The sequence below is a fragment of the Colletotrichum paranaense genome (genome assembly GCF_030867605.1).
Source record: "Colletotrichum paranaense strain IMI 384185 chromosome Unknown Scaffold_5.1, whole genome shotgun sequence".
Taxonomy (NCBI): Eukaryota; Fungi; Ascomycota; class Sordariomycetes; order Glomerellales; family Glomerellaceae; genus Colletotrichum; species Colletotrichum paranaense.
The window spans coordinates 1,411,081-1,434,289 of record NW_026848963.1 but is presented as its reverse complement, the minus strand read 5'-3'; the positions used below and the strand labels follow the sequence as shown (position 1 = coordinate 1,434,289).

Genomic DNA, 23,209 nt, shown 5'->3' with positions numbered 1-23,209 from the left:
TACTTACGTATAGGCAGCAAAGACTGAACCTCAATATTAAATGTGACAGTTGATATGAGAGATTTGAAGTTGTAGACATCCAATCCAATGGAGTCTCTGTCTTTATCATATATTCACGTCGGGACGGACTAAGTGAATCGGGAATAGAAAACCCGAAGTCCTAGATTGCCAAATCACATAATTAAATAGACTGGTGACGCTATCAAAACCCCTGCAAATTCCCACTCAGCGAGACTCAGTCGCGGTAAACAGCAGCTTTCAGAGGCCATGGGGTTACAACCCTTGCTTTGACGTTGCTTGGCGTTCAGGGCATATCGCAATCACCTTCCCATCGCAGTAGTAGTGACCGTCTTGGCCTGGATACGAGATGAGGTGATGATCGTAGCACAGCTTTGAATAGAAGGTCGTCGGTGTATGATCAACTCCATTTTGCTCTTCATGTAGAATGACACGATGGAATCAGACTATTCTAGCGACGTACATAACGTCCCTTACCTGCTCCACGACAAGCACTTGCTATTGTGGTCCTTCAAGATCAACTGAGCTAGTCACATCATCGCATAATGTCTAACGTCAAGCGCATCGTCGTCTTATTAGGTTTCTCATCGGGTATTCTGGCCAGCCCGTTGATCGCGAAGGTTTCCAGCGAAGGCACTATCATTCCCGACAAGTACATCGTTCGCGTTGCTTCAGGCACCCATGACATAGACTTTGAGAGCCACTTGAGCTGGGTTACCAACGTCCATAAGCGCAGCCTGTCTCGTCGGAGCACTACTGGGGTTGAGAAGACCTTTAGCGTCGGCGACTTCAAAGCTTACGCAGGCGAGTTCGACTCTGAGACAATTGCGGAGATTGAAAAGGACGGATATGTGAGTGGACTTTGTGTTTCTGCAACCAAATGCTCGAAGACTGATCTCGGGATACAAGGCCGTCAGCATCGAGCCAGACCGAGTTGTCGAGGCGGCAGCCTTGGTCACACAAGCGGCTGCTCCGTGGGGACTTTCGAGCCTATCTTCGAAAACTCCCCTAGCAGACGGCAGCAGCTCCAGCCCTTACATATTCGATAGCACCGCTGGAGAAGGGACCTACGCCTACGTTCTTGACTCAGGAGTCACCATTGAGCATGCAGAACTCGGGGGGCGCGCCATTCGAGGCTACAACGCCTGGGAACCGAATTACCCTTTTGAAGACGAATTCGGCCACGGCTCTCATGTTGCCGGTATTATTGGCGCAGCTACATACGGCGTGGCGAAGAAGGCGACCGTCGTCGACGTCAAGGTCGTTCGGGGCCTTGTAAGTGCACCGGTTCGTGGAGGCCTGGGAATTGCATCGTTAGCTAACTTTGGGACCTGTACTAGGGCTACTCAACGGTTGCTCATGTCTTGGATGGGTACAGCTGGGCCGTGAACAATATCACCAATACCCCAGGACGGGTCTCCAAGGCTGTCATTAACATGAGCCTAGGTGAGTTGAACACAAGCACACGCACACGCGATCTTGGACTATGCAGTGAAAGATTGGCTGACTTTACCAAAGCTTTCCCAAAGAGCGACGCGATGAACTCTGCAGTAGATGCAGCTTTCGATCTGGGTGTCGCAACCGTGGTCGGTGCCGGGAATGATGGTAAAGACGCTTCGATCAAGTCTCCCGCCTCAGCTCAGAAAGCCATCACTGTCGGCGCGGTCGCTTGGAATTGGACTCGTGCGGACTGGAGCAACTTTGGGGCCGACGTCAACATCTTCGCGCCCGGTCTCGACATCCCATCGCTTTGGAGGCAGCCTGGACAGGTGTCGGTGGTTTCTGGAACGTCCATGGCAACACCCCATGTCGCCGGACTCGTTGCCTATCTCCAGGCATTGTATCCCCTGGAGAATGCGGCAGCTGTTGTAGAGAAGTTGAATGAGCTCGCATTCAAGGGCGTTGTAGGGAATTCGGGAAGTGGGAGCGCAAACGTCCTCGCTCACAGCGGTGTTGTCTCCGTCTGAGTTGCATCATAGACGAGGGGTAGAAGAAGACGGAGCTCGATTTAAGAGGGCTTGCATGTAGGCTCATACCATGATAATGCAGCCAAGCAGCGCACTCGGAAGGTGTTAACATGACGATTATCATAAGCAGTTCAGCGCATCCTGCGAGATACGCGTTGTGGGGTTCTTGTCACTTACTTTAGCTATCTCGCGGCTATAGACGCAAGTCCATGCAGAGCCTCGGCAGTCTATTTCTAGTTCCAGTGCGCCGGACATGCTGCAGAAACAGGTCGAGAAGAGAAATGTTCGGCGAGAATTGCGGAGTCAAGTTGGATTCCTGCGCGTGCCGTGCATCTTTGCCCGTCTCCTCACCAAACCACATCCCTAAAGACCCTCTTATTCTCCAAATACGTCATGCAAAAATGAAACTTGGGGTAAGACTGATGGATCAAGGATCCTATGTGTATCACTTGCAGACGTCTCAAAGCGCCGGGGAAGCTCTTGTGGACTTGACAGCAGCCTCATCGAATGGTTCATCAACGTGAGATCTCATAGCTAAGGTAGGGGTCACCTTGCGTCCCCTCCTTCCCCCGCACTCTACAAAAGGCAGTAATTCGCCGATGAGGGACTCTTTACTACGTAGTCTGAACTCTCGGGGGTTCGGAGTTCATCCTCGTGTACCCACTCGGGAGCAAACACCAAGTCCCCCGGTCATCTTCCCACGCATCAACCAGCGTGAACCAGTGCCAAAACATGCCGGACACAAATTGGATCGCGGCGGCATCCCCGCGTCTTGGCGAAAGTTTCCCGCACTACCCCGCAGCGGCGCAGCCCACTATCTCGTTCTAGAAAGATATCCCGCGGCGATGACGGTCCTTGACTGGGAGCCGGTCATCCGGGGCCTATTGAGATATGGGGAAGATATTCTTGGTGATTTGTTCGGTAGATGGGTTTCGTGAGGGGTTCTTGGGATAAATATGTCCTTTGCTGCTCGAAGGTGCGCTTGAGCTTCGTAGGTTGACCTCAATCATCAAACCTTCACTTTTAGCCCAGAAAGTAATCGCCATCATGTCGTCTCCAACAATGAAAGCTGTCAACTACCAGGGCCCTTACAAGGTCAAGGTATCGGAGGTGTCGTTGCCCAAGATTCAGCACCCCGACGATGTCATCGTCAAAGTTACCACTGTAAGATGGACCTCTCTCCTCCCACATGACTGAAGCTAAGCAAACATTCAGGCAGCTATCTGCGGCTCAGACTTGCAGTAAGTCTACTGACATTGAAACAACATCAGCGCGCAGTCACTCACTATTCATAGCATGTACGAGGGAAGAACGGCCGCAGAGGCCGGCATCACATTCGGTTAGTCACTGATTACATTTATTTACCGATCATGGGACAGTTTCTGATACGTTGCAGGCCATGAGAACATGGGAATCGTGGAGGAGCTTGGCGCCGGTGTCACTCTTCTCAAAAAGGGAGATCGTGTCGTAATGCCATTCAACGTCGCCGATGGCCGCTGCCACAACTGTGAAGAGGGACGGACAGCATTCTGCACTGGTGTAAACCCTGGATTCGCCGGTGGTGCTTATGGTAAGCCAGTATCTCGTGTATATCAACAAAATATGTGAGCTTACACGTCTTGAAGGATATGTTGCCATGGGCCCCTACCCTGGTGGGCAAGCACAGTATATCAGAGTTCCTTACGCCGATTTCAACGCTCTGAAGCTTCCTGCTGGCAAAGAATTTGAGTCAGATTTCATTTTGCTTGCAGGTACGTATTATCTACCATCTCACTGGTCCTCCAAACTTTGCTGACCTTGTGCGCTCTACCAGATATCTTTCCCACTGGCTGGCACGGCATCGAGCTCTCCGGCTTCAAGCCCGGCGAGAGCGTCGCCGTTTTCGGTGCCGGCCCTGTGGGACTGATGGCCGCTTATTCGGCAGTTCTCCGCGGCGCATCAAGAGTTTATGTAGTCGATCGCGTTCCCGAGCGTCTTCAGTCCGCCGAGAAGATCGGATGTACACCAGTGGACTTTACCCAAGGCGATGCTGTCGAGCAAATTAAGAAGCTGAATGGCGGAGAAGTTGACCGATCTGTGGATGCTGTTGGATATCAGGCCGTGAGTGCCGGTGGAAACACTGAGCAGCCCAACATTGTGTTGGAGAACATGATCAAGGTCACACGAGCCTGCGGTGGACTTGGCATTCCAGGACTTTACGTTCCGAGGTAATATTCTGTCCTTTCACTTGACTTGTTTTGCGGCTCTAACGATGCACGTTTATAGCGACCCTGGGGCGTCCGATGATGCTTCGGCAAAGGGCATGATCAGCTTGAGCTTCGGTAAGCTCTTCGAGAAGGGACTCTCCCTTGGAACAGGACAGTGCAACGTCAAGGCGTACAACCGATACCTACGTGATTTGATCATTGCGGGCAAGGCCAAGCCCAGCTTTGTTGTCTCACATGAGATCAACATCGATGATGCAGAAGTCGCGTATGAGAAGTTCGACAAGAGAATCGACGGCTACACGAAGGTTCTGATCCACCCCAACGGCGGCTTCTAATCTATATGAACGTGTTTGGGGTTCGGGGAGTCGGCGGCCGTTGTCATATTGAAAAGCAAGAGGCTAGGGGCGTTGTTGATGGTGTTGTGAGTGGCTAGGCGGCATAGCGAGGTTTCTTGACCACATGTTGTGAGATGATGCTCAACAGCATGCAGAGATATTCAATTTGATCATTTCTTGTTAATTTCAACTTCCAAGTCTCAACTCTTTTGATGGGAAATGTTTCATAATAGTGCTCAAGTCCACGGAAACAAGACACTGGAAAGGAGGGTTGACTCAGAGCTATGCGTGGTAAATTGATCAAAGCATGTTTAACTTACCACTACCGGTCTCGTCTATTGCAGCATTTCACACTGGCAATAGAATTTGGCAAGGGCTTAAGTAATTTTTCGATTAGAACTTGTATGAGTTATCGTGCCACTCTGGCCTATTGTGGTAAAATGGTGATGGTGACCTTGGTCCACGACTTTCCGCCCGGCCCTTTTCCACATCATCCGCATCAGAGACATGCACTTCAATCTCTTGAGTGCATAAGATGCCCATTTCGATCGCGCCAACCTTGGTTTCGTGATACTCCTCCCTCTTTACGATGCTCTCCCTAGACTCTGAGCGTTCCATCGAGATTGTGATGTTGGTGATAGGAGACCTCGCCGCATGTTTCCGACTCTTGTCTGTGCCTGCAGTCTTCGTGTAAGGCCATGCGCTATCTTCGCTGGTTCTTGATAGGGATGAGGCATTTCCGCCGTATGATTTGACCATGGTGGTCTTCGCCCTTCTCCAGTACTCTTCCATCAAGCTGTCCAATACCGGTAGTGAAGCTGTCACAACTCCTAACGACAAGTCCAGGCATGCCCATAGCAGGGCTTCGGTATAGTCCCAAGTGTAGTCTTTAGTGAGCGTAGGGAGAATCTGATGCAGTAAACCACTCAAAACTGCTAAACCACCAATCATCCAGATTGCGAACAGTCGAATCTTCTTTGTCATTCCCATCCTGATTTTCCACAGTATAACCGCAGGCGCGGTCATCAAGATGAGCCCCTGGGCCACATGAAAGCCGGTCAGAATCTTTGACTGGCTTTCCATGTTGATACACGAAGGAGCTGACTCTCGTCTTCCACGGGTTGCCAGGTTCCACTGCGTTGCCGGCGGACTGCATGCAAAGATGTTTAGGAAGATGGCGAGTAAGATGTATGCAAAAGTCGATCCGATGAAAATGTCGCATGCGATTCGCCACCACCTCGGGAGTCTGTCCGCTAGTCTTCGCATGAAAGTTGCTATGGAGAGCTTAATCATACCCACGGCAGCGAAGAATGCTGTCTTGGAAACCATGGCCAATAAGACGCCGTTGTTGAATTGTTCGTAAGTGACTTCCCAGACATGGAGGGAAGCTGCACCGATTGCGAGGGAATGAAGTTGCGCGATTGGGTAAACGAGAGCTACAAGCTGTCGGGGGCAGAGTCAGTTCATGGAGGTATTCTCGATCTATCATCTGTCTAGCACGTACAGCAGCGACGATGATGGTCCAGTCGTCCCAGCCGAACTGCATGACCGAACCTCTTCGCAACCTAAGCCATGCTCTTGCAACTGTGGGCGCAACAACAGCTAGGATAACGAAAACGAGGCCTGCCAAAACGCCGGGCAACTTCGTCTCGTGGGAGTAGTCGGGAGGTTGCTTGGCGACGAGGGAATAACCCGTCATCGGGTTGGCAGTCGTCATTCCGGCCATGCGGAAGAGACCCTTGACGATGAAATAATCATTCTGAGTTGAGGGGGGTTCTCCGACGAACGCCGACGTCCCCGTCAAGGGGAGGCTACTCGGGTCATCTGGTATCGAGGGAATATCCATCAGATGCCGCCATTAGTATCGATGGAACTCGGCGCGAGTTTTGGATTGAGAGAATCTACAGGAAAAGATTGAGAAACCCTTGAGAAAAGTATCGGGGGGTGTCATGATTGATCTACGATCGAGAGAGGCAGCACATGTGTCGCTGACACGCGCTTCTGGAGGCAAAAGCAATGACACGACCGCATGAGGATTGAGACCCCGAGATCACTTCCCTGTCGCCCCGGAGTTATGAAGAAAGTCATCTCCTGCGCCGCACGTAAACGTGGGTGATCGTTCCTTTTGACACATGGTCATAAATGACCGCGTGAGACTCAATGCAGGTGATGGCTAATTCGGCATCTCCTCCGGCTGAAAGCACCTCAGCCGTCTTGGCCAACAGCATTTGAGTTGGCAAAAACAAGTTGAGATCCACTTGAGACCCAAAATGGCGAAGATCTTGTGTTAAGGCTACTTTAGGCGCGATTTGGAAGTTTCTTTTAGACAAGATCAATGGCATCGTATCCATACTCGATGCAAAGTGTCATGAAGTTACTGGATGTTCGGACTACGCCGAAAGTATGAAAACATAGATTGATGATGTTTGTTTGAGTCAAACTTACCATGAACACTAGTGAGCCTCATCTCTTTCTAATCCCCAAGTCCCACAAGGATGCAGGCCACCCCGATCTAGACTGTGATCCGTGAGCTTCCGCCTGCCCCGTCGCGTTCCCGCTTAAATCCCCACTAACCCTGCAGCATGCATACAATCTCTCTGGGCTCTACCCATTCAGGACGCGGGTTGCCGGGATAGAGGTTTGTTGACATCGGACTTTCCACATGAAACTGGCCAGGATGGGGTAACAGTAATAGTAGTTCGGGGCCGTGGCCAATCTTCAGCACGCGCAGGCATGCTCAAAGAATCTCATCTTTCCATACGTGGCATATGATTCATCATTGGGCCACATGAGCGCCAAACAGAACAACGACCGACGTGACAGCCCATATTAGGCTCTTGTTCAGCGTTCGCTGGGCAGCAGCGGCGGAGCCCGTCGGCGAAGCCGTGGCTGACGCAGTTGCGTAGGTCCCCAAATGAAGTAGACTGGAGATACTCGTAGCCTGCGCTTCGTTGACTGTTGCCCTACAAGGCTCTGCTGTGAAGGTCACATTGGTCGTGATGGCACATGACATCGGGCTGGTGACTGGATCGTCGTACGCTCCATCATAAAGACCGTGATATGTCGTCAATGACGCGTAGTTAATCATGCCCAAAGCAGTTGGGCATGTCCCAGTGAAGGTTGGTGTCGGGGCTCCCTGCTCAATGGTGAAGTCGAAAGTGCCGTTGCCGATCTTTTCGTTGGCTGAATACTCGACCCAGGTTTTGGAAAGATTACACCAAGGTCCGGTATGAATGGTCCAGGAGAAGGTGTACTCGCCCACGTCAAGTACATCTGCGTAGCGGGCCTCTATGTGCGGGTTGTCGGGATAGGTTGTGTCGTTCTTCAGGATGGACCCAATGGTGTTGAAAGGTAGTCTCTGTATTTGTCCATGAGGCTTCTTGTAGATATCCCATGAGAAAACCCAGCCGAAATGATAGGCGACATTGGGGTTTTGCAGTGAAAAGAGGACCGGGAAGCCGTCGTTTGTTTTGGAGTATTTCCCACCTGCGCGGGGGAACACGAGGTCGAGCTCAATGGCATTGGTCGGTAGCTGAGCCGTTGCTAAGTGCGTTACAAAGAGAAAGACGATCGTGACCATGCCGTAGAGGGCACCCATAGTGCGCCCGAAAGCGCCTCGAAGAGGCGAATTGAATGAATGTCGAAATGGGCTGACGGAAGAAACCACTCGTGCATCTCACATCAGAAAAGGAGGAACTTCGTTTGGGAAATTGGACGAATCCTTCGACCCCATGAGATCTTGGCAACATTAGCGGCTCCGTCTCTCGGCCGAGAATCCAGTCAGCTCCGGTACGAGGGCATTTACCAACTGCACTAAGAGCGGTCCACTATTGGTGCTAGATTCGGGCTATTCGTAAAGTAAGAGTATCAGTAGATTGCAGCAACTCACCAACTCTAAACGGCATGAATGAATATCACGTCATGTTCGTGGACGTGATTAGGGTGGAAAGAGGAATGGTCATTTCCTCGACGCCAGCAAGATTCCCCCAAATGAAGATGATTTGCCAATCCGAGTGATGATGTCTACGAAACTTTAAAGAAGAGAAACAAATATATTCAGTCATGATAAGAACATAAATGTAGGTGAAGTAATTATCAAATTCTGTATGTGAACTTCATAGACAATACCATCTGTTTTGCAACCTTTTCCCCTGTAGCTGCCAGTAGTCTCTCAAAGGCTCGTGCAGAAGCCGAGAAGCCGATATATACATTGCAAATCCCAGGAGATCGCTGTTTGCTGAAGAGGCTACATAGTTAATTGTGACTCTCATCGTTCCAACATTCTGACTTCAAGCTGAAGAATAAATAATCAATTGTTTCCATTGTTGATATTGACCTAGCGGTCCGAGCCGGACATTTTCTAGTTACTTTCCTTCAATCCACGTCTTCTTCAGGCTCCAGCCATCCATATATATCTTCGTCTCCACGGCATAATGAAACAAGTGTGCTCTACTCACTTTCTCTCCCCCAGTGCCACAATTTCCGCCTCAATAGCTGCTCCAAACGCCGTCGTGTTGCCTGAGCCCTTCATATCTGGGGTCAAAACCGTGGCTTCTGCGCGTCCCAACACGTTCTCAATGGCCTTCAGTACCAAGCTTGCAGCGTCCGTAAAGCCAAAGTGTTGGAGCAGCATCTGACCAGCCCAGATCATGCCAACAGGATTGGCAACGCCTTTGCCAGCGATGTCGGGTGCGCTGCCATGCACCGGCTCGAACAAGCTAGGAAAATTGCCATCTGGGTTGATGTTTGCTGAAGGAGCAATGGCAATAGTACCTGTGCAAGCAGGTCCCAAGTCCGATAGAATGTCGCCAAACAAATTACTTCCAACGACAACGTCAAAGATGTCTGGGCGTTGTACGAAGTGGGCAGTGAGGATATCGATGTGGTACTTGTCAACCTGAACATCTTCATAGTTCTTCGCCATCTCTACCACACGAGAGTCCCAATAAGGCATGGATATGCTGATACCATTGCTCTTGGTGGCACTTGTGAGACACTTGCGAGGACGGCTTTGAGCGAGGTCGAACGCATAACGAAGAACCCTGTCAACACCAACTCTAGTCATGACAGTCGCTTGGATAACAGTCTCCCGGTCGGTTCCCTCAAATATTTTGCCGCCAATACTGCTGTACTCGCCCTCGGTGTTCTCACGAACAATCCAGAAGTCAATATCGCCTGGCTTCCGATTGGCCAAGGGAGAGGTGACGCCGGGCATCAGACGACAGGGACGCAGGTTGATGTATTGGTCGAACTCGCGGCGGAACTTGAGCAAGCTACCCCAGAGAGAGACATCGTCGGGAACTTGGTCTGGCATGCCCACAGCGCCGAAGTAGATGGCGTCAAACTTGAGAAGCTTCTCCTTCCAGTCCGAAGGCATCATCTGCCCATGCTTGTGGTAGTATGCGCAGCTGGCAAAGTCGAACCACTCAAACTCCAGCGTAAGTCCGAAGATTTTGGCGACAGCCTCGAGACTCTTGATACCCCATGGCATGACCTCAACGCCGATGCCGTCGCCAGGGATGACTGCGATCTTGAGGGATTGAGGAGACATTGTGGCGGTAGGTAGTGATCCGACTGGTTGAACCGATGTGATGAGACCAAAATGACCGTGATCTGAACCGTCAACTTATGTGAATGAATTTGTGTAAGACGTTTGGCAAGAGTTCAGAGAGCTCCTGAAGTCGGAGGAGTCGTATTAGCGACAGGGCGAAGACCGGCAATGCTTTCGCTTAAATGATGAGCCGCGGGATTCGAAAGCCGACACCCTTCTTCTACCGGGGCACTTCATCCGTGAGGCTATTGTATGGATTATCGAGAGCACATCGGTAGATAGTATCGGGGTGATTTTTATAATGGTTGGCGCCATATTTCTTGCGTACTGCACGTGTGCTACTACATTTAGTTTGGTGATATCTGACTCACATGCTCCTGTTACCTCAAGTCATCTCGATCATCTCCCTAAGCGCCACTGAAACATCTTGCCGCTCGAAATCGTGCAATTTCAACGTTTTCAGACGCAGAAACCTCCTTACCTTCTTTCAATATGGTCAAAGTCGCTGTTTTGGGTGCCTCGGGGCAGATTGGACAACCCTTAAGTCTCCTACTCAAATCGGTATGACTCCAAAAGCCTCATTCATACGGTATCCAGCGCAAGGCAACTGACATACTTCATCATAGTCACTTCTTGTGACAGATCTTAGACTTTACGATGTTGTTCACACTGTAGGCGTAGCTACGGATCTCAACCACATTGATACTCCTTCAGTCGTTAAGGGCTATCTCCCCGAGAATGATGGTCTTCAAAAGGCTCTTAGCGGAGCGGAAGTCGTACTGATCTCTGCTGGCATTGCTCGCAAGCCGGGCATGACTCGTGATGGTTAGGCCTTCAGCTCCAGCACAACCTGAATCTTTGGGCTTACACACTTTTAGACTTGTTCAAGACCAACGCCAGCATCATTGCAGACTTGGCTGCTGGTGTTGCCCAATTCTGCCCGAAGGCATTGGTTGCAATTATCACCAATCCAGTCAACAGCACTGTCCCCATTGCCGCCGAAGTGTTGAAGAAGCACGGAGTTTTCGACCCCAAGCGCTTGTTTGGCGTCACGACACTGGATGTTGTGCGCGGATCCAAGTTTGTTGCTGATGTCCTTGGCAATATCAGCCCACAGAATCTCAAGGTACCTGTTGTTGGCGGGCATTCCGGAGCAACAATCTTGCCGTTGATTAGCCAATCCCAGCCCTCAGTACAGCTTAGCCAAGAGCAGATTGAGGCAATCACAAACAGTAAGTTCATTCGTCATGAAGATGGTAAACGCGCAAGCTGATGTAGCATTTGCAGGAGTCCAATTCGGCGGGGACGAAATTGTCAAAGCCAAGGCCGGTGCTGGGTCTGCGACAACATGTATGGCGTACGCTGGTTTCCGGTAAGTCCAGTCCTTTTAAGAAATACCTCTGTTTAGTCCATGAATAGTTGCTTATCATGATACCCTCTTAGCTTTTCTCAAGCCATTATCAAGGCTTCTCAAGGTCAGAGTGGTATCGTGGAGCCTGCCTATGTCTACCTCCCTGGGTTGCAAGGAGGTGAGGCTGTTGCCCACGAGCTCGGGGTGAGCTACTTTGCTGTCCTGGTGACCTTCGGGCCTGGCGGTGCCGAGACCGCGCATCCCATTGGATCTTTGTCTGATTATGAAAAGGGTCTTTTGAAGGTGGCCGTTAATGAACTCGGAGAAAACATCAAAAAGGGAGAGGCTTTCATCCAGTCACAGGCTTAAAGGGACCAGCCATTGCCAGGGTAGACAATTGACAGCGACATTGGTTCTAATGTGATTCTTACTGCCTACCTAGACCAGTCTTCTCTCAGCTAAGATTGAGCGATGACGTAGCCTGACCACGTTGCCTTTTGAACTTCAAAGAATCAGTAAGCCGCCGCGCCCTTGATCAGATTCGAAGTCCAACTGAAGGCTTCACAGGCGCCAAACGACGAAGCTTTCGCTCTTAGTATGGTCATTGTGCTTCTGCACCTGCATCGTTCACAATGTCCAGCAGTGAACCCCATGTAGCTCCATCGAACATGTCGATAAAGTTGTCAGTGACTCCAAACTGTCTATCCATGACCTGATTGGATGGGTTTCTGTTGCGATCCGGAAATGTTGTGGGTATGGGAGCAAAATAGAAACTCATAGATGAGGTGTTGTTTTGAAAATTGAAGTCAGCCGGCGAGAAAAGCTGGCTGGCATCGGGTGGACGAGTCTGACTCTGGTTTGGCCGGGGGCTGTTTGGGTTGAAGTCGGATGTCTCGAAGTTGAAATGATTCTGTCTTTGGCTTTCATAGACCCTTGGAACGGGATTGCTATCTCTTAGCCGTTGGGCTGGAATCGGGCTTTGAGTGTTATGGTTGGTATTTGATATTGGTAGTTGCCGTCGCGGAGACATTGTACCAAGATTTATGGGCTGATCTTGTCGCCCAGACGCATTAGTGCCTCTTATCCTCCTCTTGCTTCGCTTGGCAGACTTTTGTGTTGCATCTTGACCATCCTCATGATCTGAGCCCTCAGTGGTATCTTTTCGGACTCTCTTATGTGTTTTGGGTCCCTGTGTGATACCCTGAAGCAGGACAGATAGGACTTCTCTGCAGTGTCGAGCCATTGCCCATCGTTTTGTCAACTTGTTTAACAGTCGTAGCGAAGATTCGATTCCTCTACTTTCCCATTAGCGAATTGGTAAAACACTCCAGCTGGCAACTTTGATGATACGCACAATATAGCTTTCTCAACATTGCAAACTTTGAGTCGCGCTGCTAGAGCCAGCACTAGACCACTCATCCACACAGCTGACATGTATCCAGGCCAAAACAAAGGACCTCCCAATTCTGAATACTGCTCAATGATGCGGAGTATCGCGTAGGCAGCATTTATGCAAGTCTGTAATGCGTCACGGAACTCTGCACGTCTTGAGTCGAGTGAAAGAGAGGGACGATTAAGTAAAAGTATGGTGTAATAGTAACTGACGAAGGGAAAGACGGTGGGGTCCGGAGTTAGCTGTGGTATGTCTTGTAAGGCTGGGGTGAACCGCGGCTCTGTGAGATCGTTGCCATAGGCCGTCACATCCGCCTTCAGGAACAAAATTGTTTGATTATCCATTTCTCTAGCATGGATAGACTTGTGGAAGACTTCTAGAACTCTTCCCACTAGCTGTGAGTGCCGAACATGATGTTCTAGAACAGCTTGTGTCTCTTGACGGTGGCGGAGAATCGCGGCAGCCTTGGGTGATATGCTGGATGGCGGAGGGTCGGTACTGGCTCTCTCATGTCTACCAGGTTCCTCGTCTACGTCAGGCGAGGTCTCCGTGGTCTTATCTTGAACCGCTGGAGATGATGCCAACCGTTCGGGGTGGTTTGCAGGTAGGTGTAGGAAGGTGTTCTCCACTTGGCCGTGAAGATCTGACTTTGCAACTGGTTCATGGAGGTCTCGCTGGCCTGGCGGGCATACGTCGATGTCTGAGTCCTGAATGCCATTCGGGTGCCCCAGTGACTGGCTGATGAAACGGTCGAGAACGTAAAAGCTCCAGAAGGTGCGCTTACGCATTGAGCGCTCATCCGGAGACAGATGGTCGTATCGTACTGGGCATCTATGCATGCCAGATTGAAAGATTGACTTGGACAGCAAGCCACTGACAGACGACGCATGGCGTAGCGCCATGGTAGAAACGAAATAAACTTGAGATGCTAACAACGCTTGGATAGAAATTGTGTCGCAACGAAGGGCTAGCATGCTAAGAGTTGGTAAGAGGTCTGAAGGTAAACGTATAGCTGCTGACCCCAGGTCGAGCGGCCCATCTGTGTCAAGCTTAGCAACGTTCAAGATGCACTTGAAGATGACAAATTGGCAGAGCGATCTTGAACTGCGCCGGTTGAAGTCGGGTGCGTAGAGATTTTCCAAATCTGCTAGACACTCTGGCCCTTGTAGAAAGGGAACCAAAGGATGCCATATTCGGAAGTATGTGAGAAAGAGGTCCCGAGCAATCGTGTAGTCAGGCAATAAGCTCATATCAGTCATGATATCCATCCCTGATGGCATCGGTGAGCTCTCAGCATCCGACTCATAGTTCGCTCGACTAGCGCTGCTGCAACCTGGCCTCTCCCCCGAAGACTCCGGGTCATTTCGGTCGATGTCGCCCACGATGCAATCTTCGGGAGATGGATCATCGTGGGTATCGGCTCCGGCAGCATGACGTCCATCGTCTGCCTCGAGGCCTTCGGCTGTTGAGAAGGCCCTTCGAACGGTGTTGATGAAGAAGACACCTGAAGAACTGCCAACAAACTGGCTTTCCCCGTTGGCAAGAGCTCTGAGACTTCCGATCTCTGGTGCCATGTTGAGAAACCTGTTGCCAAGCTGATGGGAAGCCGAGCCACGCTCCGTCGATGCTACTTGCTCTCATCCGCCCTGGGAATGTGTAAATGTCGTCAAAGACGCGCTGACGCACAACGCCTTGAGGGGTGGGGTGCGGCGGAGTTAGGTTACCCCGGCTGTCTGCCGAAGATATCCGCCCAGGGAAGCTAAATGCGATTCATTTGCCCCCAACAAGGACCTCCTACTCAGTTGGCCATGATAATGCTACGGAGAACAAAAGGCTCTTGAGATTCTGAGGACGTGATACGAATTACTTCAATGATCTACATGTGTCTTCATAAGAAGAGGTCGTGGCTAGCCACACCCAGATAATAATAGTATTACGGACCTACTGAAAGTATTCTCATCGCTGTGTACCTCACCTATGGCCACACATGAGGTAGCCTTGATGCGACATGGCCTAGCAACTGCAATTACCAAAGGAATGCGCTTTCGTAACTTTCCAAAACTGGCGGGCGCGTCTGCCGCTTCTTTTCACTCGTTCTCGTGTCGAGGTTGGCTCTAGAACCCGTCATCCCTGCTGCGAGTAACCCAACAGTTGCTCCGCCCGTGTCGCGTATCCCCGAGGCGCTTGACATACCCGGGTCTGTCATGAGAGTTTCTCCATCTTCTTCCATGCTTTCTGCGCGCGTCGTGCCCTCGGACTCCTCGATATCATCATCCCCGTAACTCTCATCGCCGCCTGGTGTATTATCAGGGGGCGTGTCGTTCGTAGCAGCAACCTCGGACGCGTGAGAATCTCGATTGGACGTCTCGCTTGGTTCTTTCGAGGTTCGGTCTGCCCACCAACGCTGAACAGCTTCTGCTGAGTCGATAGGATGGGAGCCCCAGTACACAGAGCCAAACTTTTCTCCTTTGACCACCTCAATTGATGCTCCGCCATGGGCCGATGATGCACCCCCAGTCGATCGGAGGCCGGCTTTTGGAATATCACGAAATGCTCTTTCCAGTTGGTCCCCTGACACTTGAGCCAACAGTGCGCAGAGAACTTGTTCGGTTTCCATCAAACGCTTTTCCATGGTCACGATGTAGTGCTTCGGGGGCCCACTACATAAGCCTTAAGTGTCAGTCGTGTCAGATAGAAATTCAAGAGGAAGACTGGAGAAGAGACTTGGCTTGACGACCAAAGGTTGAGACTGACCGTTTTCTCTGTTCAGGCCACTGACATGACACCTTGTTGATACCGCATTGTGCACATTTTGGCCTACAGCGATGAGTTTTCCTGTTATTACAAAACATCAACCAGACGGGAACGAGCGCACCTCTCCCCACTACACTGTTGGTTGCCCAAGGAGTCAGTCAACCTCTGCTGGTTGTAGGTGATGAGTGAGTCTTCTCAACCCACCTTGTGTTTTCGCGCTCTGCAGGCCAAGCAGGCCCCACGACTCCGAGTTATTTTCTTGGTTCCTTGGCCTGCCATAGGCATTGACGGTATACTTTGCTTCTTGCCGAGATCGGGCTCAATTGGCCGTGGAGAGACGTTGGTGAAAGGCTTAAGAGACGGAGGAGATGGCCAGACGCGCGTAATATTTGAGCCGCGGACAAAGGAAGCTCCGCGGAAAAGTCGAATTTGGGAAGAAACATGTGGGTACCCATCGATTGCCCCACGCTGATCTCTCCTGCGACTGAACACGGCCAACACGGGAATCATGGATAATCGAACATGGTTGGAAGTTTTGTATTTTTCCCTTTCTACGTCGCAAGATCGTGTGGCCTATCGACGTGCCTCATAGATTCATAGCTATGTTTCTCCTACGCGGACTGCTCGTAGGCCTCAGCCTGCTCAGGAACGACCGTCAACAACCTCTCCTTTAAAACGCCACGACGTGCGTTTTCTATGGCCAGCGACTCCATCTGACCAAGTGTCTCAACGGTGTGGGTTCCCAGGTGAGGTATGAGCAATGCTCTTTCGTTCTTGACTAGTCGCTCGTCAACCAGTGGCTCCTTTTCGTAGACATCCAGCCCAACCGCTGCGATGTGGCCCTCGTCCAGGGCGGCGGCCATAGCTGCCTCATCAATGACAGCACCACGGGCGGTATTGATCAAGACTACACCCGCCTTCATCTTGGCGATCTCTGCGGCTCCGATCAAGTGCGTAGTACTGGCTGATAGCGGAACGTGGACAGAGATAATATCGCTGGTGCTGAGAAGTTCATCGAAAGAAACATATTGACAGCCTGCAGCGAGATCATCCGATAGCGGCTTCCGGTTGTGATAGATTGTCTTGAGCCCAAAAGGCTCGGCCCGGCGCTTGACTGCACGACCAATGCGGCCCATGCCGAGAATTCCCAATGTCTTGCCTTGAGGATCATGGCCAAAGTCGAGGCCCTTTTTGAAGTTGCCACTCCTTAGACTAGTAAAAGAGGGATTCAACTGGCGGATGGCTCCGAGGAGAAGAAAAATGGTCAGATCGGCAGTGGCCGACGTGACTGGGTCTGGCGCATAAGTGACAATGATGTTCCGCCGTGTGCAGGCATCCACGTCGATCTGATCGTATCCGGCGCCAGTATGGCAGATGTACTTCAAAGACGTAGGCAGTTGGTTCACGAACTCTTCGTCAAACTTTCCAGCAACCTGTCAAATGTTAGTAATTCGAAGGGTGATGTGACAAATAATTTACAGCTCCACTAGAAGACGTTCTGAAAATAGCCTCGATATTCTGATACTTGCTGCGCAAGTCGCTGAAGAACTGATCTCGCGAGGTACTAGTGACCACTTCGGGATCGGCCACCAGCTTCAAAGCCTCATACTCCTGTAGTGCATGGCGGACGGCGTTGAAGAAAAGGATGTGAGGTTTCGATTGCGACATGCTGGCGACTCTGTGTATCGGCATTATCTCCGTCTACATTGATTATGTTGATTGACTGGCGACAGTCTCTCTTCCTTTAAACCGTTAAAGCCATCTTCATTAGGTGCTTGCGCTTGGCCGATATAATACGTGGCCGCGCTTCAAGCGCCGCGGTTAAAATATTAGGCGAAGGCGTGTTTACCGACGGAACCCAGTTGCCGGTGACGGCTGTAACGGAACTATTCGCTTTACTTAGAGTTGTCCTTTGAGTTGTAGAATAACAGAAGCTCTTGCAAGATTGGAAGTCTGTTGGCTATCCCTCCATCTATCATTCCAGAATGTTGTGATGCTGAACTGGTAGGTTGTCCCTGGTGCCGCATCGACTACTCGTGGGTTTCCAATTTCTCTTGCGCAGCGTCGACGGTCCATTGACGACTTCTGAGCATTTCAGTGTTTAATTGATGCTCGTCCTGTCTTCAGCCTCAGGCACTCCAGGAGCCCCTTCAGACGACGGTGTCCAGGTCGGTCAGAGGATAGCTGGCACCAGCCCCATTAAGCCCTACGTTGAGAACTTGACTAGACTATGTGATTCTTCCCCCAAGTCTTCGCCTAATTTTCGCTTATCCGCTACCAATGTTGCCACCTGTATAGTCCTGGGGACCTCGGTTCGAATCGTCGGCTTTCCTGAAGTAGAAAGAGGGGACACGCGCAACTGCGTACGGACGTAAGAGGCAGATCGATTGGCCACCGTTGAGGGGCAAATGAGCAAGCATACCACTACAATAGCAGCTAGCAAGTTAACCTTAATTAGTCTTGGTCGTAGACTCGAGGCTATATTCGTAATGGGACTATGAGGAAATCGTATCAAGCGTTAGCGGTTAGCTCTAACCGATCGCCCCCAGTAGCACCAGCGTTAACCTCCCAGACTTATGGCAGCCCATTCTACCAGTCTTTGAACTGACACACAGGAAAAGCGCGTGGGTACTCTCACTCAGGGTAACGACAGTCTCGCATGTTTCGTAACGCTCGCAGTCAAGTGGGAAGAAATGGAGTCGCAGAGAGACAAGCACAATTGAGCACCGGGGTTGAACGAACACAACTTGACATAGGCGAATGTCCGTGATTCCACAGATGTATGCCATTCCAGCAGTTCATTGGTACATGTAGTCTTTCGCAATGTTTCCACAATTCCATACAGCATAGAGCAAGACTTCGGTGCCTAGAGGCCGGACCACGAAATGATATGCGATAGCACTGGGTAAACAAGTTTGATAGGAAACTCGACCGCTCACCCTAGAGTTCAAGATCCAAACATCCTGATGCAATAGCAACTGTCATGATACCTGCTCTTCGCCTTGTCTCTGCCATTTCTCTGTTCAAGTGTTCATGCTCGCATGGGTCTTCCGGTCCGGGCTGCGCCTGTCTGTTAGAGAAGGCATGTGGACGAGTTTCGTCACTTTAACGCCAGAAATCATTGTTTGGTCGCAGTCGACTTCGGTCTGACGACGCCAACTAATATCGTTCGCAGTTGGACTTCTTTCCAAAGTTACTAATAAAGCAAAGAAAAGTTTAGCGGTCGGGGTCCGACGTAACGCATTTGAGTAAAAGCCTCCGGTGCGAGGGATATCTAGAGAACCTACCAGACGATTTGCTCCATTTTCTTCAACAATTCTATTATATCGTTACAATTTCGGCTCCGACTTCTGAAAAGCACAACGATTCTGAAGTCGGTATTCGGCACGCAGTACCCAAGCAAATCGTCTCGTGTGGTTGGGCTTGCCCTCGGTCCTCTATCCATTGTAACTGAGTATTGTAGGGCAACATGGCGAGCTTTTCGACACTTTTGGGCCGGAGCCATGCTCAAGACTAAGTACTATTAATCGTTTGTTGGCGGCTCTCACATCTTGGAGGGTTCGCATTGCTCTATCGAGGAAGACTTGCACTTTTTGACAATTCCAGTCAGCTTCGGTCGCGTCTCGAATTGTTGGAAGAATGGTCCTATCATACCGAAGGAATCGTAGCCTACTTGCGTAGAATCATTAGATCGCGTCTTGAGGAATTTGCCTCGGTCGATGACTAGACTGCGAGATGGACGCGGTCGAGTTGATTGAACTTGTCGTCGTCGCCCGTGACTGGAATTCCGGACTGGCCGCCATAGCTCGCGTTTGCACAGGACTCAATTCAATCAATCTTCCGGATCCAAGGGACTCTTGTCGGCTTTATCTCGCACGGAATTCGGTTTCGAAGATGACGGGCTTGATTTATTCCTCCTGTCACCGAGGTTTTCCTGCTCGATAGGTTGCTTTCCCAGGAGAAGATCCCCCATGCGAACGAGGTCCAGGACGTGGAACGGGTCGCCTGTCGATCGTAGTCGATTGAATATTTCGGTTGCCTCTGCTTCGGGCCGTGAATAAAGGTCCCTTATCAGCTCGTGGAGATCATTATTCTCTTTTTCAAGTTCTTCCAGTCGGTTGACAATCGCCTGTCTTCTGGTTGTCTCAATTGGGGTATCCCACTCGCATTCGACGTTTTGCGTGGAACATCGCGAACAGATCGGTCGGGTCGCGGAACACTGTGTTATTGAATACTAGTCAGCTTTGTGGCTGGCCGTATCGAGATATTAGGGGTCCGGCTTGGCTTGTTCGAACTTCTTAAGGGGGTGGATGAAGAGGGGAAAAGGTTGACGGTTAACTGTCTAATCTATTCATGATTTGACAAGTCTTCTGGCCACTTTGCCCCACCTTAACGGCGATGTCAACGACCTGGATAAGTACCGTCGCTATGTGTGGTACACCAGGTCGTGGCAAAAGGTACTTTTTTCATCAGGGGTAGGAAGCTAGAGGCGGGCGAGTTTTCCCTCTTCTTCTCTCTACGTCAATTTCGATAGGGTCTACAACTTACCTTTACTTTTCTTCTCCGACACTCAAGGCAAGCTGCTGGCACAGTCTGTCTCTGCCGTCGAAATGGAGGTTCCGTTGAGATCACGCGAGGACCAGCGCCGGCTGGCAAGAGACGCCTGAAGCTTGTGGCTGTCGCAGGAGCATCTGGGTTCGGAGCGTCCCTTGTGTCATCGTCGTGTTGCGAGCCCAACATTTGTCCAAGATGAAGAAGAAAGAAATGATGACAGCGGTATTGCAACACGACTCTCCCCATTAATATCCTCGGAAGAGTATTTATAGCCAGACATTATTGAGTGGAATCAATATTCCAACAGCATCTCTTGGCCACTGCACATCTCTTCTCTCGGCCATAGTACGGATACCCAACTGATACACCCCGCAGGCGTGGTACCATCCCTGTTGGCGTTTGGAAGGATTTCCGTCTGCACTGGTCTGGGCCATCGAGAAAGTGAACTTGCCCTGTCGATTGAAGCCCCCTTTGGAGTGCTAGTTCTTCCACAGCAGCCAATCTTACACCCTTCAGTACCTTACCCTTCAAACGGTCCATAGTGCGAACGCGATGGTCATCCGCATGTGGGCGTGATGTGGCAAGTTAATCGGGCCCTGAAGATGCTGCGGGTCTTCTGCTTGCTTTTTACAGTACTATTGTACCTGTAGCGACTCTGGTGTGGCTTTGCCACAGCTTTGCAGTCACGATGAAGCGGAGGATCCGTTCCGATTTGATGAATGTGTGCAGAGGGCAAACTGGTTCTTGTCTACATCTCCTTGAACCCCATCGTACAGAGCATTAGCTCGAAGAGTTCCCATCGACACGCACTTCTTGCTTGAGTTGAACTTGAACAAAGCTTTAGCCGGTGTTAAGTTGGGAAGCATGCAAAGAGGAGAGAAGCCATGGCGTGGGTTTTCGCTTGTGCCCTGAAAGCCGTGCCATCATGATCCACGGACCACGAAGCGCAGACTGCACAGCACACACATGGCAAAGGTTGAAATCTCAATGGTGATTTGGTGGATAGGTCAGAAGATCTAAGCCCCTCAACCAACATGTAGGGGCGTGTCTCAAAACTCTGGTACTTGATGAAGCGACCGACCCCTCGATTCACGAGCTTCCCTCGTCCCATGTTATTGCCTAGTGGTACTGCGTACCTTGGATAACAAGGTCAAAGTTGTACAACTGGCAATGCACCATTCACAAGAAGGCTTTATAATTATCACGGATGAATTGTGGTTTGCTATCAATTTGAGACCCAATTGCTATTCTATTAAGGTCAAAGTCGCTGTCATCCCGGAAGGAGTCCAGGTCGATGAGTTGACAGCACCAAAGTCCTTCGGAACCATTCACCCCTCCTGGTCTCGTAATCATTTGTCCAACTCCCTCTATCAGCAAATGAATTAAAAGGGCTGCTGTCGACGAGTTCGAGGATCGGCCTTCTTCCCTCGCACCGCGACCTGAAATGTTAAGCCCCCTTTCTCGAACCTCGCTGCCATTGACTGCACGAGCTGCAGAGCCGTGCGACTCAACCAGCTTGATCAAACTTGAAGTTACTGAAATCCGGAGGTGGTGGGCGCCATGTGCTGCGACTCAGGGTAATAAATTTTACTACTAGCTCAATGGGCCACCCAACCATGGTGTCTTCATCTTAGGGCCATCACATTTTTGACACTATTATGGGCAATCGAATCTTACAACCCCATACCACAAGCGCAAATACAGTCCCCGAAAACATGCCGTCTTTCTCGCGGACATTCCAATCACCTATCCTTTCACCTTCGCTTGAGGGGGCCATGGCAACTCATCAAGGTAGAAGTCACCCCCTCGGGCTTCGGAAGTCGATGCTAAGCTGGCCGCACCAAGCCCTACAGCGCTGCCTCCTTGATCACGGGGCAAGGAATATTGACGCGAGCCAATCTTGCTTTTCGAAGGCGCCCAATGGTCGATCGTGATCAGCTCCGCGGAGCAGTCCGTGGCAGCAGCCACCTGAGTAAGGTACTTAGGTAGCCATTGGCAACGATTCAGCGATGAGTAACCCACGACTAATGATCATTCCTAGCTGTCTGTAAGTTAGGATAGTTTACTTAATGCTCGGCAGTACAGAAATCTCAGCGCACTTGTGAAGCAAGCTCTACAAACAACTCCACGATTCAGTGGTTCGGCGCCACATGTATCAAACCCCCCTTTCAGTCAAGCGCAGTAATCCTTCTCAGAATGTTAACTAGACCTTTACACCGCAGAGAAAAGTGCTCAGAGGCGCAAAAGGTTCATTTGAGGTCGCACCTGGGACTACCATCATGGCAGCATGGCTGGGGTGTCTACCTGCATGTGGGATCTAGGTTTCGGACAGAAACAGCAGATCCAACATCGCCCACCGTACGATGGTAGCACAAACCTGGTGGAGACTTCCTTCTACATGTTCGTCTCTGGTTTTTAGACACAATCAATCATTTTGCCACTTCAGGAGGGGAAATACCATCGCGACGAACCCCTAGTCTCCTCCGGATGACACGGGAATTGCCGCGAAAAGGTGTGTTACAGTTGTTGAGTTGTCGCGGGCAGCGTTCTTCATACACCTCACATGACGACGCTCTTCCGTATCCCTCGATGCCACTGAAGCTACGACCGTTACTTGCGATAACCTTTCCAGCACCTGAATGTTGCCCTGCGACACAAACACCAACGGGCAGGATACAGGGGTAAAGGACCACTGTGACCTTGCTTCCCACTCCCTCTAGATGAATCGTAGTCCATGTTGACCGAGCTTGCAAGTTACAACTACTGGGGCCCGAGAAGTTGCCACCCAGTCGATTCACGGGTCTGCAAATCCGCCAGGAGTCCTGGGTCAAGCCATTCCGATTTTGCTCCAAATTCGATCATACAGCGAAGCCTTCCATGACTGCCTTACAAGGCTGTTTCGATATCCAAGTTAAGGGAGAAGAGTAAGGGAGAATTGATGACCGGAGATATGAATTACTTGAGGCGGTGTTGCAACCCTAGGCATACCCTACACGAAGCTCAGTCTTGGCCAATGATCTATCTATCATACCTTGGGTGAATGCGAGGAAGAACGCCCGCCTCCAACTCGAGCAAAGTG

General features: G+C 50.7%; 9 protein-coding genes across 9 annotated transcripts; 3 read left to right on the top strand and 6 right to left on the bottom strand.

The window, feature by feature from the left end:
• Nucleotides 1-563: 563 nt before the first annotated feature.
• Nucleotides 564-1,985, top strand: CPAR01_06825 (alkaline protease; the record flags this gene model as incomplete). Its single annotated transcript, XM_060491096.1, has 4 exons — nt 564-869; nt 928-1,293; nt 1,359-1,464; nt 1,537-1,985. 4 exons carry the CDS (start codon nt 564-566, stop codon nt 1,983-1,985), a joined length of 1,227 nt encoding a protein of 408 aa, XP_060349970.1.
• A 1,047-nt stretch (nt 1,986-3,032) lies between these two features.
• CPAR01_06824 (alcohol dehydrogenase GroES-like domain-containing protein) lies at nt 3,033-4,527 on the top strand (the record flags this gene model as incomplete). Its single annotated transcript, XM_060491095.1, has 7 exons — nt 3,033-3,149; nt 3,201-3,226; nt 3,281-3,324; nt 3,382-3,555; nt 3,611-3,736; nt 3,799-4,192; nt 4,251-4,527. The coding sequence occupies 7 exons, from the start codon at nt 3,033-3,035 to the stop codon at nt 4,525-4,527; spliced, it is 1,158 nt and encodes a 385-aa protein (XP_060349969.1).
• A 393-nt stretch (nt 4,528-4,920) lies between these two features.
• CPAR01_06823 (uncharacterized protein) lies at nt 4,921-6,373 on the bottom strand (the record flags this gene model as incomplete). Its single annotated transcript, XM_060491094.1, has 2 exons — nt 4,921-5,970; nt 6,032-6,373. The coding sequence occupies 2 exons, from the start codon at nt 6,371-6,373 to the stop codon at nt 4,921-4,923; spliced, it is 1,392 nt and encodes a 463-aa protein (XP_060349968.1).
• Nucleotides 6,374-7,303: 930 nt separating this feature from the next.
• CPAR01_06822 (uncharacterized protein) lies at nt 7,304-8,125 on the bottom strand (the record flags this gene model as incomplete). Its single annotated transcript, XM_060491093.1, has 1 exon — nt 7,304-8,125. One exon carries the CDS (start codon nt 8,123-8,125, stop codon nt 7,304-7,306), a length of 822 nt encoding a protein of 273 aa, XP_060349967.1.
• Nucleotides 8,126-8,980: 855 nt separating this feature from the next.
• On the bottom strand, nt 8,981-10,078 carry CPAR01_06821 (D-malate dehydrogenase; the record flags this gene model as incomplete). The annotated part of the gene is made up of 1 exon (XM_060491092.1): nt 8,981-10,078. The coding sequence occupies one exon, from the start codon at nt 10,076-10,078 to the stop codon at nt 8,981-8,983; it is 1,098 nt and encodes a 365-aa protein (XP_060349966.1).
• Nucleotides 10,079-10,570: 492 nt separating this feature from the next.
• Nucleotides 10,571-11,798, top strand: CPAR01_06820 (malate dehydrogenase; the record flags this gene model as incomplete). The annotated part of the gene is made up of 5 exons (XM_060491091.1): nt 10,571-10,639; nt 10,705-10,903; nt 10,957-11,310; nt 11,366-11,450; nt 11,522-11,798. 5 exons carry the CDS (start codon nt 10,571-10,573, stop codon nt 11,796-11,798), a joined length of 984 nt encoding a protein of 327 aa, XP_060349965.1.
• Nucleotides 11,799-12,030: 232 nt separating this feature from the next.
• Nucleotides 12,031-14,396, bottom strand: CPAR01_06819 (Zn(II)2Cys6 transcription factor; the record flags this gene model as incomplete). Its single annotated transcript, XM_060491090.1, has 2 exons — nt 12,031-12,724; nt 12,784-14,396. 2 exons carry the CDS (start codon nt 14,394-14,396, stop codon nt 12,031-12,033), a joined length of 2,307 nt encoding a protein of 768 aa, XP_060349964.1.
• A 452-nt stretch (nt 14,397-14,848) lies between these two features.
• On the bottom strand, nt 14,849-17,244 carry CPAR01_06818 (uncharacterized protein; the record flags this gene model as incomplete). Its single annotated transcript, XM_060491089.1, has 3 exons — nt 14,849-15,482; nt 16,192-17,009; nt 17,056-17,244. The coding sequence occupies 3 exons, from the start codon at nt 17,242-17,244 to the stop codon at nt 14,849-14,851; spliced, it is 1,641 nt and encodes a 546-aa protein (XP_060349963.1).
• A 2,164-nt stretch (nt 17,245-19,408) lies between these two features.
• On the bottom strand, nt 19,409-20,316 carry CPAR01_06817 (uncharacterized protein; the record flags this gene model as incomplete). The annotated part of the gene is made up of 2 exons (XM_060491088.1): nt 19,409-19,795; nt 20,125-20,316. 2 exons carry the CDS (start codon nt 20,314-20,316, stop codon nt 19,409-19,411), a joined length of 579 nt encoding a protein of 192 aa, XP_060349962.1.
• Between the last annotated feature and the right edge of the window lie 2,893 nt (nt 20,317-23,209).